General features: G+C 47.6%; 1 protein-coding gene across 1 annotated transcript; it reads left to right on the top strand.

The window, feature by feature from the left end:
* Positions 1 to 496: 496 nt before the first annotated feature.
* On the top strand, positions 497 to 6,742 carry LOC310632483 (olfactory receptor 9G4-like; the record flags this gene model as incomplete). Its single annotated transcript, XM_083349703.1, has 2 exons — positions 497 to 956; positions 6,255 to 6,742. The coding sequence occupies 2 exons, from the start codon at positions 497 to 499 to the stop codon at positions 6,740 to 6,742; spliced, it is 948 nt and encodes a 315-aa protein (XP_083205829.1).
* Between the last annotated feature and the right edge of the window lie 4,718 nt (positions 6,743 to 11,460).

Genomic DNA, 11,460 nt, shown 5'->3' with positions numbered 1-11,460 from the left:
AAAATGACTGTCATCGATGGAGCCTTGCCACCCGGAAGTCCCTCTCATTATATATTCTATTAGCTTTCTCTGCCATTGTTGGTGGAAGCGGTCTTAGTGGTTCCTTGGTTGGGTGGTTTATTGCTAGCTTGTTTGGCAGTCCCTTGATTGGGGCATTGTTTGCTTTTTTATTGTTAGCTTGATATTACTCTTGGTGTTAATCCATGCTCATCTGGGTGTTGATTGCTGGTGAGGAGGTGTTTTGCTCTTTTCATCCCTGTTTTGGCTTGTTGAATGTCTCTTTTTCAATGGATGAAGCCTGTATCCCATAACTATGTATAAAATGTTAAAAACTGGAAGCCAAATCAATTTGGGGCAAAGTTAACAGCAGCATACCAAATACTGTAGGTTGATGGGTTTTCAACACCTGGTTCAAAATTATTGCACAAATTCTGTATTCTGGGGGTTAAAATTGTCAAATTTTGACTTCTTTTTGTTTTCTAAACAGGTTATGCTTATGAAAATGATGGAAGTGGAAGGCAATCAGACACTGGTTACTGATTTTGTCCTTGTTGGGTTTACAAGAGACCCATTTCTACGAATAATCTTCTTTGTGCTGTTCTTGGTCTCCTACGCCATTACACTGACTGGGAATCTGGGCCTCATGACCCTGATCTACATAGACTCCCGCTTGCACACACCTATGTACTTCTTTGTGGGCAGCCTTTCCTTCCTGGATGTCTGGTACTCTTCAGTCTACACTCCTCGGATATTGTCTGACTGTGTATCCAAGAATAATCACATGTCCCTTGCTGGTTGTGCAGCACAATTGTTCTTCTCTGCTGGTTTGGCCTATTGTGAATGCTTCCTACTGGCCTTCATGGCCTATGACTGCTATGTGGCCATCTGCAATCCACTCCTTTATACCACTGCCATGCCCAAGAAACTCTGTATCCAGCTGGTGGTAGCAGCCTATTGTTCTGAACCAGCCCTCTTCTCGCACCCCTAATCAAAAGAAGAGTCTGGAAAGCGTCCAAGACCAAAAGGCTTCTGCCAAGTTTTAATTACACTGTTACAAGAATACAAGAGCTTGACTTCTCAAACGGAAAAGTTGCTTTCAGCAACCAGCCCCTCCCCAAACACTTCTTTTATAGAGAGCTCAGGGCGTGGTCTCCCTGTGCCTCCTCCCGAGGAGTCCCATAGCCTTTCTTTGTTTGTCCCTGCTCGTCTGCCTCCTGCGTCGGGCGTCCTTGAACAGGGCCAGCTGTGGGTCATCATCCTCCGCACTCTCGGGCTCACACAGCTGAGAAGAGGTTCCCGGCTGAGGACTCTGCAAAGTCTCCAAATCATCATCAGCCGGTTCGTTTCCCTCCTCCCCCACATCTGAGTCCTCCGATACATCGGACCCGGCTGTCGGACCCACAGGCTGGCCCTGAGTCACAACACTATCCCGCACCGCAGGGCCCTTCCCCCGGGTCTGCCGATCCGGATGCGGTCGGGATGGGAACTGTTCGTGAAACGCAGTCACCAACGCAGGGGCATGAACGGCGGTCGCGTCTTCCCATGTGAAGTCCTCCGGCCCGTACCCTTTCCACTCGATCAGGTACTGGAAGCGACCTTTCAGCCAGCGGGAATCCCTGATGCTGGCGACCTCGTACTCGGGGGTGCTGTCGCCATCACGAGGTCCTGATGGGGGAGGTTCCGCTTGGCGAAGTGGACAAGCCGGTTGTTCGGGGACCAACAAGGACCGATGGAAGACGGGGTGCACGCGCAGGGAACGTGGCAGAGTTAAACGATAGGCGACCGGGTTGATGACGGCCTCGACTGGGAATGGTCCAAGGTAACGGTGGTCCAGCTTCCTCGCCGGCCGAGTGGATGGTAGGTTCCTGGTGGACAGCCAGACCCGATCCCCCACCGATAATGGAGGCGTATCCCTTCTCGACCGATCGGCGAACCTCTTGTAGTCGGCCTTGGCCTTCTCCAGCTGCCGTCGCACCAACCGATGGATCGCCTGTAACTCCGCCATGAATTCGTTCGCTGCCGGCTCCGGTGAGTCCACGGGAGAAAGGGGGAAAAACCGAGGGTGATAACCCACATTGGCCAAGAACGGTGTCATCTGCGTGGAGGTGTGCTGCGAGTTGTTAAAGGCAAACTCGGCTATGGCCAAATAGTCCACCCAATTGTCCTGCTGCAGGTTAACGTAGCAGCGCAGATACTGCTCCAAAATGCCGATGACCTTCTCGGTACCCCCGTCGGTCTGAGGATGATGCGCGGACGAGAGGCAAACCTTAATGTCCAACGCCCGCATCAACTCCTGCCAGAAGCGGGCTGTAAACTGGGCCCCCCTATCGGAGACGACTCTATCGGGAAGGCCGTGCAGCCGGAACACCTGTTGGATGAACATGCGACTAGTGGCGCGAGCTGACGGTAAGCCGCGACAGGGGATGAAGTGCGCCATCTTGGTCAACATGTCCACCACCACAAACACTGTCGTGAAGCCGGAGGATGGGGGTAGATCCGTCAGAAAGTCCATGGACACAGCCCCCCAGGGTCTCTTGGGCGTTGGCAAAGGCTGCAGTAAACCAGGCGGGGCCCCTGTCGCTGACTTGGCCTGCCTGCATGGGACGCAGGAGGTGACATAAGACTGGACATCGTGTCGGACTCGGGGCCACCAGAATGTACGGGAGACCAGGTTCAGAGTCTTGAACAGGCCAAAATGCCCCGCAGCCGGGTTATCATGACATTGGCTGAGGACGAGTCCCCTGAGTGGCCCTCCTGGAACATAGAGCCGGTCATGATAATACAGGAGTCCATCCGTGACCGACCAAGGCGAATCTGGCCCCACCTCTTCCTTCCGCTGAGCCACCCACGCCTCCTGCTGCTGCGCCTCCCGGATCCGAGCCCGTATATCCACCGGCTCCCGCACCGCAGCAAAAGACTCGACGGGGATCACGGTCCTGGGCGGAAGCTTGTCTTCCACTCGGGTGTACTCGGGCTTCCTGGACAGAGCATCCGCTCTCTGGTTGTGCCCGCTTGGTATGTACCGCACCCGGAAGTCAAACCTCGCAAAGAAGAGGGACCACCGGATCTGGCGTTGGTTCAAATTCCGAGCGGTCTGCAGGCTTTCCAGATTCTTGTGGTCCGTCCGGACCTCGATTTGATGCCGCGCCCCCTCCAGATGATGCCTCCAAGCCTCGAACGCCGCCTTGATGGCCAGCAGCTCCTTCTCCCAGATGGTATAGTTGCGCTCCGAGGGATTCAATTTCCGTGAGTGATACGCGCAAGGGAAAAGGGTACCGTTGGGCGTCGCTGCCTGGAGTAACACGGCCCCAATGGCAATGTCGGAGGCGTCCGCCTCCACGACAAACGGCCGTTGCGGGTCAGGATGCTTCAAGATGGGCTCCTTCATGAAGGCGTCCTTCAAAGCTTGGAACGCCTGTTGTTCGGGGGCGTTCCACTGGAACCGAGTCTTCTTCTGCAGGAGCCGGGTGAGGGGGGCTGTCAAGGCAGCAAAGCCAGGAATGAATGTCCGATAGTAGTTGGCAAATCCAAGAAGTCGCTGAATATCCTTCACGCGACGCGGGGGTTGCCAACTCTGCAACGACTCAACTTTACTCGGTTCCATGGCGATGCCCTCAGGAGAAATGCGGTGACCCAAGAAATCAATGGTCACCTGGTAGAACTGGCACTTCTCCAACTTGGCAAACAGCCGATGTTTCCGGAGGCGCTGCAGGACCTGACGGAGATGCTGATGATGCGCTTCACGCGACGGGGAGTAAATCAGGATGTCGTCCAGGTAAATCACAACAAACTGGTCCAACAGATCCCGAAAGATGTCATTCATAAAATGCTGAAACACAGCGGGGGCGTTGGTCAGGCCAAACGGCATCACCGTGTACTCGAAATGTCCATAGCGAGTACCAAACGCCGTCTTCCACTCATCACCCGGCCGAACCCTGACGAGGTTGTAAGCTCCACGCAGGTCCAGTTTCGTGAAGATCTTAGCCTCCCGGAGTCGGTCCAAGAGCTCGGGGATGAGGGGCAGCGGGTAGCGGTTACGCACCGTGATAGCGTTGAGTTTCCGGTAGTCACAGCAAAGCCGTAACTCGCCCGACTTCTTTTTGACGAAGAGCACGGGCGCAGACACTGGCGAGGACGAGGGCCGGATGAAACCACGAGCCAAGTTCTTCGTCAGGAAGTCCCGCAATGCAGCCAACTCGGGCTCCGACATGGAGTACAAACGCCCCACTGGGAGAGGCGCATCAGGGACTAGGTCAATGGAGCAGTCGTAGGGCCTGTGCGGGGGTAATTGGTCCGCCTCTGACTCGCTGAACACGTCAGCAAAGTCGGACAGTTCGGGAGGCAAGGAAACCCCTGGGGAACCCTCCACCTGGCCGGCACAGATATGGCGGGTGTGGTCCACGCACTGCAAACTTGGGAAGGTGACCAAGTTCTGAGACCAATAGATCTGTGGATCATGCGCCCGGAGCCACGCCAGTCCCAAGACCACGGGGAAGTGCAGATCCGAAGTGACGTAGAACTGAATGGCCTCCACATGGGTACTGATGGCCATACACACGGGTTGCGTGGCGGCCGTGATAGGCCCGGACAGGAGCACTCGACCATCGATGGTCTCCACAAGCATGGGCGGATCCACTGGACACTGGGGAACAGCCCATTTGGCCACAAAGGCCGAATCCATAAAGTTAGTGGTAGCCCCAGAGTCAATTAAGGCATGGACCGGAATCCCCTCTGGCTTGCCAGGAAGGATCAGACGTGCCTCCAAAATCAAATGCCGTGGAGGTTCACAGGCACCGTCGGAACAACGTCGCTCGGTGTGGATGTTGTGGGTCGCCCGATCTTTCACACCGTCTAGATCGGGCTCGGGCCGTTTCCCGATAGCAAAGCAGGGGACTTTCTCGGGGCAGGCTTGGTCACTGACGCCCGCTGACGCTTCTTCGGGCAAGAAGCAGCCAAATGTCCAGGGTCCCCACAGTAAAAACACAACCCCTCCGATCGTCGTCTGTCCATTTCCGTCACCGATAGACGGGACCTGGCGGCACCCAGCTCCATTGGCTCCTCCCTCTGGACTGGGGGCTCACGCACAACAGGGGCGGCAGGGGTCTGTGGGGTGGCACGGCGACTCTTACGCTGCTGCAGCCGGGCATCGATCCGCAGACAAAGATGGATCAGCCCATTCAGGTCTGAGGGAATGTCCACGCGGGCCAGCTCATCCAACATCTCCTCTGACAAGCCATCCTGAAAGGCATCCACGAGCGCAGCCTCATTCCAGGCGGAATCCTGGCTAAGCAGCCGGAAATCGCTGATATAGGCCTGTAGAGGGCGCTGACCCTGCCTCAAAGCTTTCAGGCGTCGGGTGGCCGTCTGCGCCTTAATCGGGTCCTCGTACATGAGGCGCATATGGTCACAAAACCCCCCAAAGTTATCCAACAAAGGGCTAGGCTGTGCCAACAGAGGCGTGCCCCAACGAGCTGCATCTCCCGACAGAAGGCTCAATACGAATCCCACCTTATCTCGGTCAGTGGGGAAATCAGCTGCTCTCACGCTGATATAAAGCTGGCATTGTCCCAGGAAGGCAGGAAACAGTTCTGGTTTACCAGCAAATTTATCCGGCATAGCTATCTGACATTTCCTCCTGGGTGGGGGGGCAGCATGTACCTGAGCCTGCAGTTGTGCCACCTGAGTGGCCAGCAAGGTGAGTTGCTGGTTGAGCTGGGCATTCTCGGCAAGAAGCTGCTCCATCGTAGTATTAAGGGGTGGGTGGCTGAAAGCAAACTGTTCTGAACCAGCCCTCTTCTCGCACCCCTAATCAAAAGAAGAGTCTGGAAAGCGTCCAAGACCAAAAGGCTTCTGCCAAGTTTTAATTACACTGTTACAAGAATACAAGAGCTTGACTTCTCAAACGGAAAAGTTGCTTTCAGCAACCAGCCCCTCCCCAAACACTTCTTTTATAGAGAGCTCAGGGCGTGGTCTCCCTGTGCCTCCTCCCAAGGAGTCCCATAGCCTTTCTTTGTTTGTCCCTGCTCGTCTGCCTCCTGCGTCGGGCGTCCTTGAACAGGGCCAGCTGTGGGTCATCATCCTCCGCACTCTCGGGCTCACACAGCTGAGAAGAGGTTCCCGGCTGAGGACTCTGCAAAGTCTCCAAATCATCATCAGCCGGTTCGTTTCCCTCCTCCCCCACATCTGAGTCCTCCGATACATCGGACCCGGCTGTCGGACCCACAGGCTGGCCCTGAGTCACAACACCTATGCAGCTGGCTTTGCCAATGCCATTGCACATATTAGTAACACTTTCCGCCTACGCTTCTGTGGGAACAATGTCATCAATCACTACTTTTGCGATGTGCTGCCTCTTCTAAAAATGTCCTGTGATGATATAGGGTTCTATGAAGTCATTCTGACTACTCTCATAGGTTGCAATTGGCTGGTAACCTCAGCTATCATCCTGAGCTCCTATATTGGTATTGTGGGAGCCATCATTCGTATCCATTCATCTGCAGGGAGACGCAAAGCCTTCTTCACTTGCTCAGCCCACCTGGTGTCAGTTACCCTCTTCTATGGCTCCATTCTTACCATGTATTGCAGACCAAAATCTGAACACACTCCAAACTGGAACAAGGCAAATGCATTGTTCTATACTGTAATCGGCCCTCTGGCCAACCCTTTCATTTATAGCTTACGCAACAAAGATGTGAAGGCAGCTTTCAAAAAAGTCTGGGAGAGATTGACATCATCTAAATGAATGTCATTGATACTGTCTTTCTCCAGAGTAGATTTCAGATAATAAACTAATGTCTCACTGTAGTGTCAGCCAGTCTTCCTTCCTTCCTTCCTTCCTTCCTTCCCTCCCTTCCCAATGGTTGAGAGAGCCATTTTCAATATATCTCCACTTTTAATTTTCTTGGCTGAAAATTGTTTCCTTTGCATGCATCATCCCAGTCCTTCTCTGAACTGACAGCAATCTATGAAGTATGTTACCCAGGGAAGAAAATCAAATGGTATATATAATCCTTCCTTTCAGCTCTCAGAGCAGAGAGAAACAGATGTTGCATTATTTCAAGTTATTTCAAGGGCTTTCCATGACTTCCACACTGGGGAAAAATGTCTATTTTTCAACAGCATTTTATTCTGTGTGGTGTTTTCAAGTACACTGACCTTGCTTGAAATTGTCAGACATTTTTAGCCACATGTTATTTTATGGAGAACCAAAGACAGACCTCAGGGTTAGATTCGCAGAGGCTCTCTTGAGTAAATGAGGTTGATAGCTTTATTTTTGCACTTAACATGTGAGATATCCTACTTCTAGTGAAAATTCCTGTTAGGGATAGAGTTAGGCTTGCATGAAGTCTGGGCCAATAACATCTGGCTAAGACAATTTTCCCTGTGAGGAAGTTCTTCTCTCCCTTCAGAGTGGCTGGCACAATCCAACCTCTTAATTCAAACTTTTAAATCATTTTAGCACAGGGATGTCAAACTGCTAGCTCATGGGCCGGATACATCATGCCCAAACCGCACCCACCCCATTGCCGGAATGGAAAAAAAGTTGCAATACATTGCAACATGTCACGTGATGTTGCGAGTTTGACACCCTTATTTTAGCAAATTTTAGTTTGTTCCATGTTGTCAGTCTTTATCAATCCCATTTCCACTCACCTGGCAAGCTGACATGTAGCAGAGCTCAGCCCATGCCCAGAATCATGACATTGACATGTGGATAAGGAGTATCATTCTTTGCTGTTGGGTTGGAGGCAGTGGTGGGATTCAGATATGTGAACAACTGGTTCTCTGTGTGGATGCCACTTCCGGAAGTCCAATCTGGGCCTGGGCAACAAAAAATGAACTACCAGTTCTGCTGAAGTGGTGTGAACTGGCCGAATCCCACCACTGGTTGGAGGGAATGTGTGTGAGCATTTATATCACTAGTTAAATACTGTCAAATTAAACAATGGCTTGCTAATGGGGAAATAAAATGTTATGCAGAGAATGCTAATGTGTGTAAATATTCATATTTTTCAATTCTACACTGCATTCAAAGGAATGAGTTTGAAAACCCATAAAAATAAAATTATTTTTTTAATAAAATTAAAATAAGGCTTGTTTTTCTTGTATAAGCTACTGATTTTTAAAAATTCAAAAAAAATGAATGCACAAATTGTAGTTTATTTCCAAAATATAATGACACCTAGGGTCCTAGGAATTGGACTAGAAGGCCTCCAAGATCCCTTCCAACAGGTGCCCTGTTTCAATTAACTGGGATTTGTCCTCTGCTAATCGTAGGAAAATCCATGGGGACTCCGTTGCTGAAAATGCACAGAAGATCACAATTGCCATGCTCAAATTTCACAAGACAAGGAGTGACCACTATGTACTTACAACACTCAAACTATTCAAAGCCAAGCCAATAGCACAAGTTCTCTACAGAGCTCAGCTGGGCCCCTTCTACAATTTTGCATCATTACAACATGTTCAATCCAAATTTCTAACATTGGCCTTGAGGTCCTCAAATGTATTTCTAATGCCTCCCTGAGATTGAAGTCAGGCTCATGAAAATGAAGGCTAGAATGGCGATGATCATACTCAATTACTGGCTCAAATTCTCCTTTTTTCCCTTTGGTTTGCTTTACTAATTATGAGAGATGATTTTTAATCTACAAGAAAAAAAGACCACTGCAACTAAAGCCTCATCCTTGAGCTTGGATCTAGCCAGGTCCCCAACTTTTATTGTCAATGAATCTGATGGACTGGCAGATTTCTTAGTGCAGTAATCCCTCTTTTCAACTCCTCCCCAAGATGGCTGCTAAACAGTAGGAAGATTTTTCTCTCCTGCTGACGATCTGCCTATTTTGCTGCCAAAGCTGGTTCTTTGGCAACCCTGCTCCCTGGATTTGAATGGGAGCACCTAAAAATGACCCAAGAAGGTTTTCAGATGACCGTGCACCCGCCCAGGACAAGGAATCATGACTTCTCTTAAGCATGTCTGGGTTTCAACTACACTTTTTAAAGCTCCTGTTTTGCTTTGCTTATTATCTTTAAAAGTTGACAGGCTGGTTGAATGGTGATTTATTTTAACCCCCTACTGGATTTTATCTGTTTTTTTCTTGTTCTTTTCTTTTTAACTTTTTGGCTATTTTGAATAATGTTTGCATGTCTTAGAGTAGTGGAAGTGTTTGGACTTTGATTTACTTCTATAGTGGACTTTCACTATACTTTGGAGATTATTTTTTCAAAAAACATTTTTATCCTGGACTGAAACACCTAAAATATTCTCCCTGGGACTGTGGTCATTAATATATGACCACATATATTAGATGACAGGTTAATAATTTGTAAACAGAATTAGAAATTTGAAAAATTTGGGAGCCCTGTTTCATAAGGGGTGGGAAACCAATATTGTTATAATATATTTATCACTATTTAACTAGGAGGGACAATGTGTGTATATTTATTTGTAGGGGGGTGCACTTTTTAACATTTTGTTTCTTTTGAGTTTTTTTGTTTGTTCCTGTGAATTTTCTTTTTTGAAATTTTGTATTTTAACTTTTTTTGAATAAAAATAAAAATCATGAAAAGAAATCCCTCTTTTCATTTTCTCATCAGTTTATTGTTTCTTTCATTGTTTCTCTCTCTTTCTTTGAATGTTTCTGTAAAATTTGTTTAAATAAATAATTGCAATAATTTTAAAGGGATGGTCCCTATGAAATCTACATTCCACAGATTTTTTTTCCCAGAAAAGACCCTTGTAACAGAACTTCTAAGGGCCCTAAACAAGGAAGATGAATGGTTATCTGGAGATCTCAGGTAGCCTCAGGGAATGGTGCCTTTTCTCCTTTCTTTTCTTTATTTTTAGATGAAAATCTCTTTGGAGGAATTGAGAAAAAAGTTTGGCATGATACCAATTTTCCACCTTCAGACCATCAAGAGGAAAGCCTCAGTTTAAATACTTCCACAGGGAATGGAAAGAATCTAATTTAAAGAAGTATTGTTCTTACCTTACTCAGAAAAATACAAGGCTCCCATATAGGCTGCTCTGTTGGCATGCCCAAAGAACATAAAAGGAAAATATACTCAGCTTCATTCAGGTAAGTTTGGCATATCTGGGAATAACTGAGATAGATTTCAAACAGATTTTATGACTATTCCAGCTATGTCTTGACCAATGCTCACATATCTCATTTTGTCACCTGATGTGGAAAGAAAACTGTTCACAGCTTTGAGGAAAGAAGGCAGCAATCTGAATCTAAGTAGAGATGGCAATGCACTGATGACATGAGTTTTAGGAAGAATCTCAGCTGAAAACCTTTTGGCTGTATCAAGGGAGTTACAGTAGTTCCTTTCTGCAGCTCCACAGGCTGGGAATGAGATCACTCAGTGACGCCAGGAACATGAGTGGACATTCTCTTTAGGCCACAAGAAAGATCTTTCAGTGAGGCCCCCAGCTTACACAACAATAATAGGAACCCCACTTTGTTTATTGCTTGTATTTAAGAGATTTATTTTCAAAGATAGCCTGAATGGCAGTCAAAGTGGAGCAGTCAACTTCACCCAGCCAATTTGAGACTCTCATTAAAAAAAGAAAATCTTTCTGCTTCTTTCTTTTTCCCATGCCTGGGGGAATCCTGTTTGGATTTTATTTTATTTTATTGGCTGGGCCTGCCTAGTTATACTGGTGAAATTTGGAAAGGGAAGTTGCAGTCCAATTATACATTTTGGGGACAATCAAACAGAATAACTTAGTCAAGGCTGGTAAAAATATAGATTTCTGAAATTCTGTAACAAGGAGCAGGGCATGTCAGTGAAACCAAGTTATAGCCACAGTGCTCTGGAAAACACAGGGCTGAGAATGTAACGGCTGAGAAAAGCTTCAGAGAAGATAGAAGAAATATTTGAATGGTCTTCATACGAATATTAAGAATTATGTTGGCTCTGGAAATATGAGGAAATTTTCAACTTGGGGATCAGGATATTTTGGAGAACACAAGGAAGGGAGAGATTTAGGCATAGAGTAAATGACACTAAGGAATTGAGATTTGGAAGAGATTTAGGACAGATTTAGTAATTGATGCTAACTAACGAATTGAACTTACAATGCAGGTAAGCTGCACAAGGATAAAACACAAAAGGTTTCCCAATAAGTGGTGAAAAAGAAACAAGTTAAGAAGAAAAATTGGCATAAGTAAATAATTTAGGAATTGCTTTGGAAAATATTGGGAGAATTGGGAGTATATTTGGAGATATATTTTTTTAATCCCATTTATATCCCGCCCTCCTCCGAAGACTCAGGGCGGCTTACAATTTAAGCACAAACCAACGTGTTTAGCAATATTTGATGCCAGAATCTTGATTGTAAGGCTGAAACTACTGAGTCCAATAATAATACTGTCAAAATAAAGGGAATAATAATAGTGCAAAATAAAGGGAATAATAATGTCAAAATAAAGGGAGGTTTGAAAATGAGAGATG

The sequence above is a fragment of the Vipera ursinii genome (genome assembly GCF_947247035.1).
Source record: "Vipera ursinii genome assembly, chromosome: 1".
Lineage (NCBI taxonomy): Eukaryota > Metazoa > Chordata > Lepidosauria > Squamata > Viperidae > Vipera > Vipera ursinii.
This window is presented reverse-complemented; position numbering and strand designations above follow the sequence as displayed.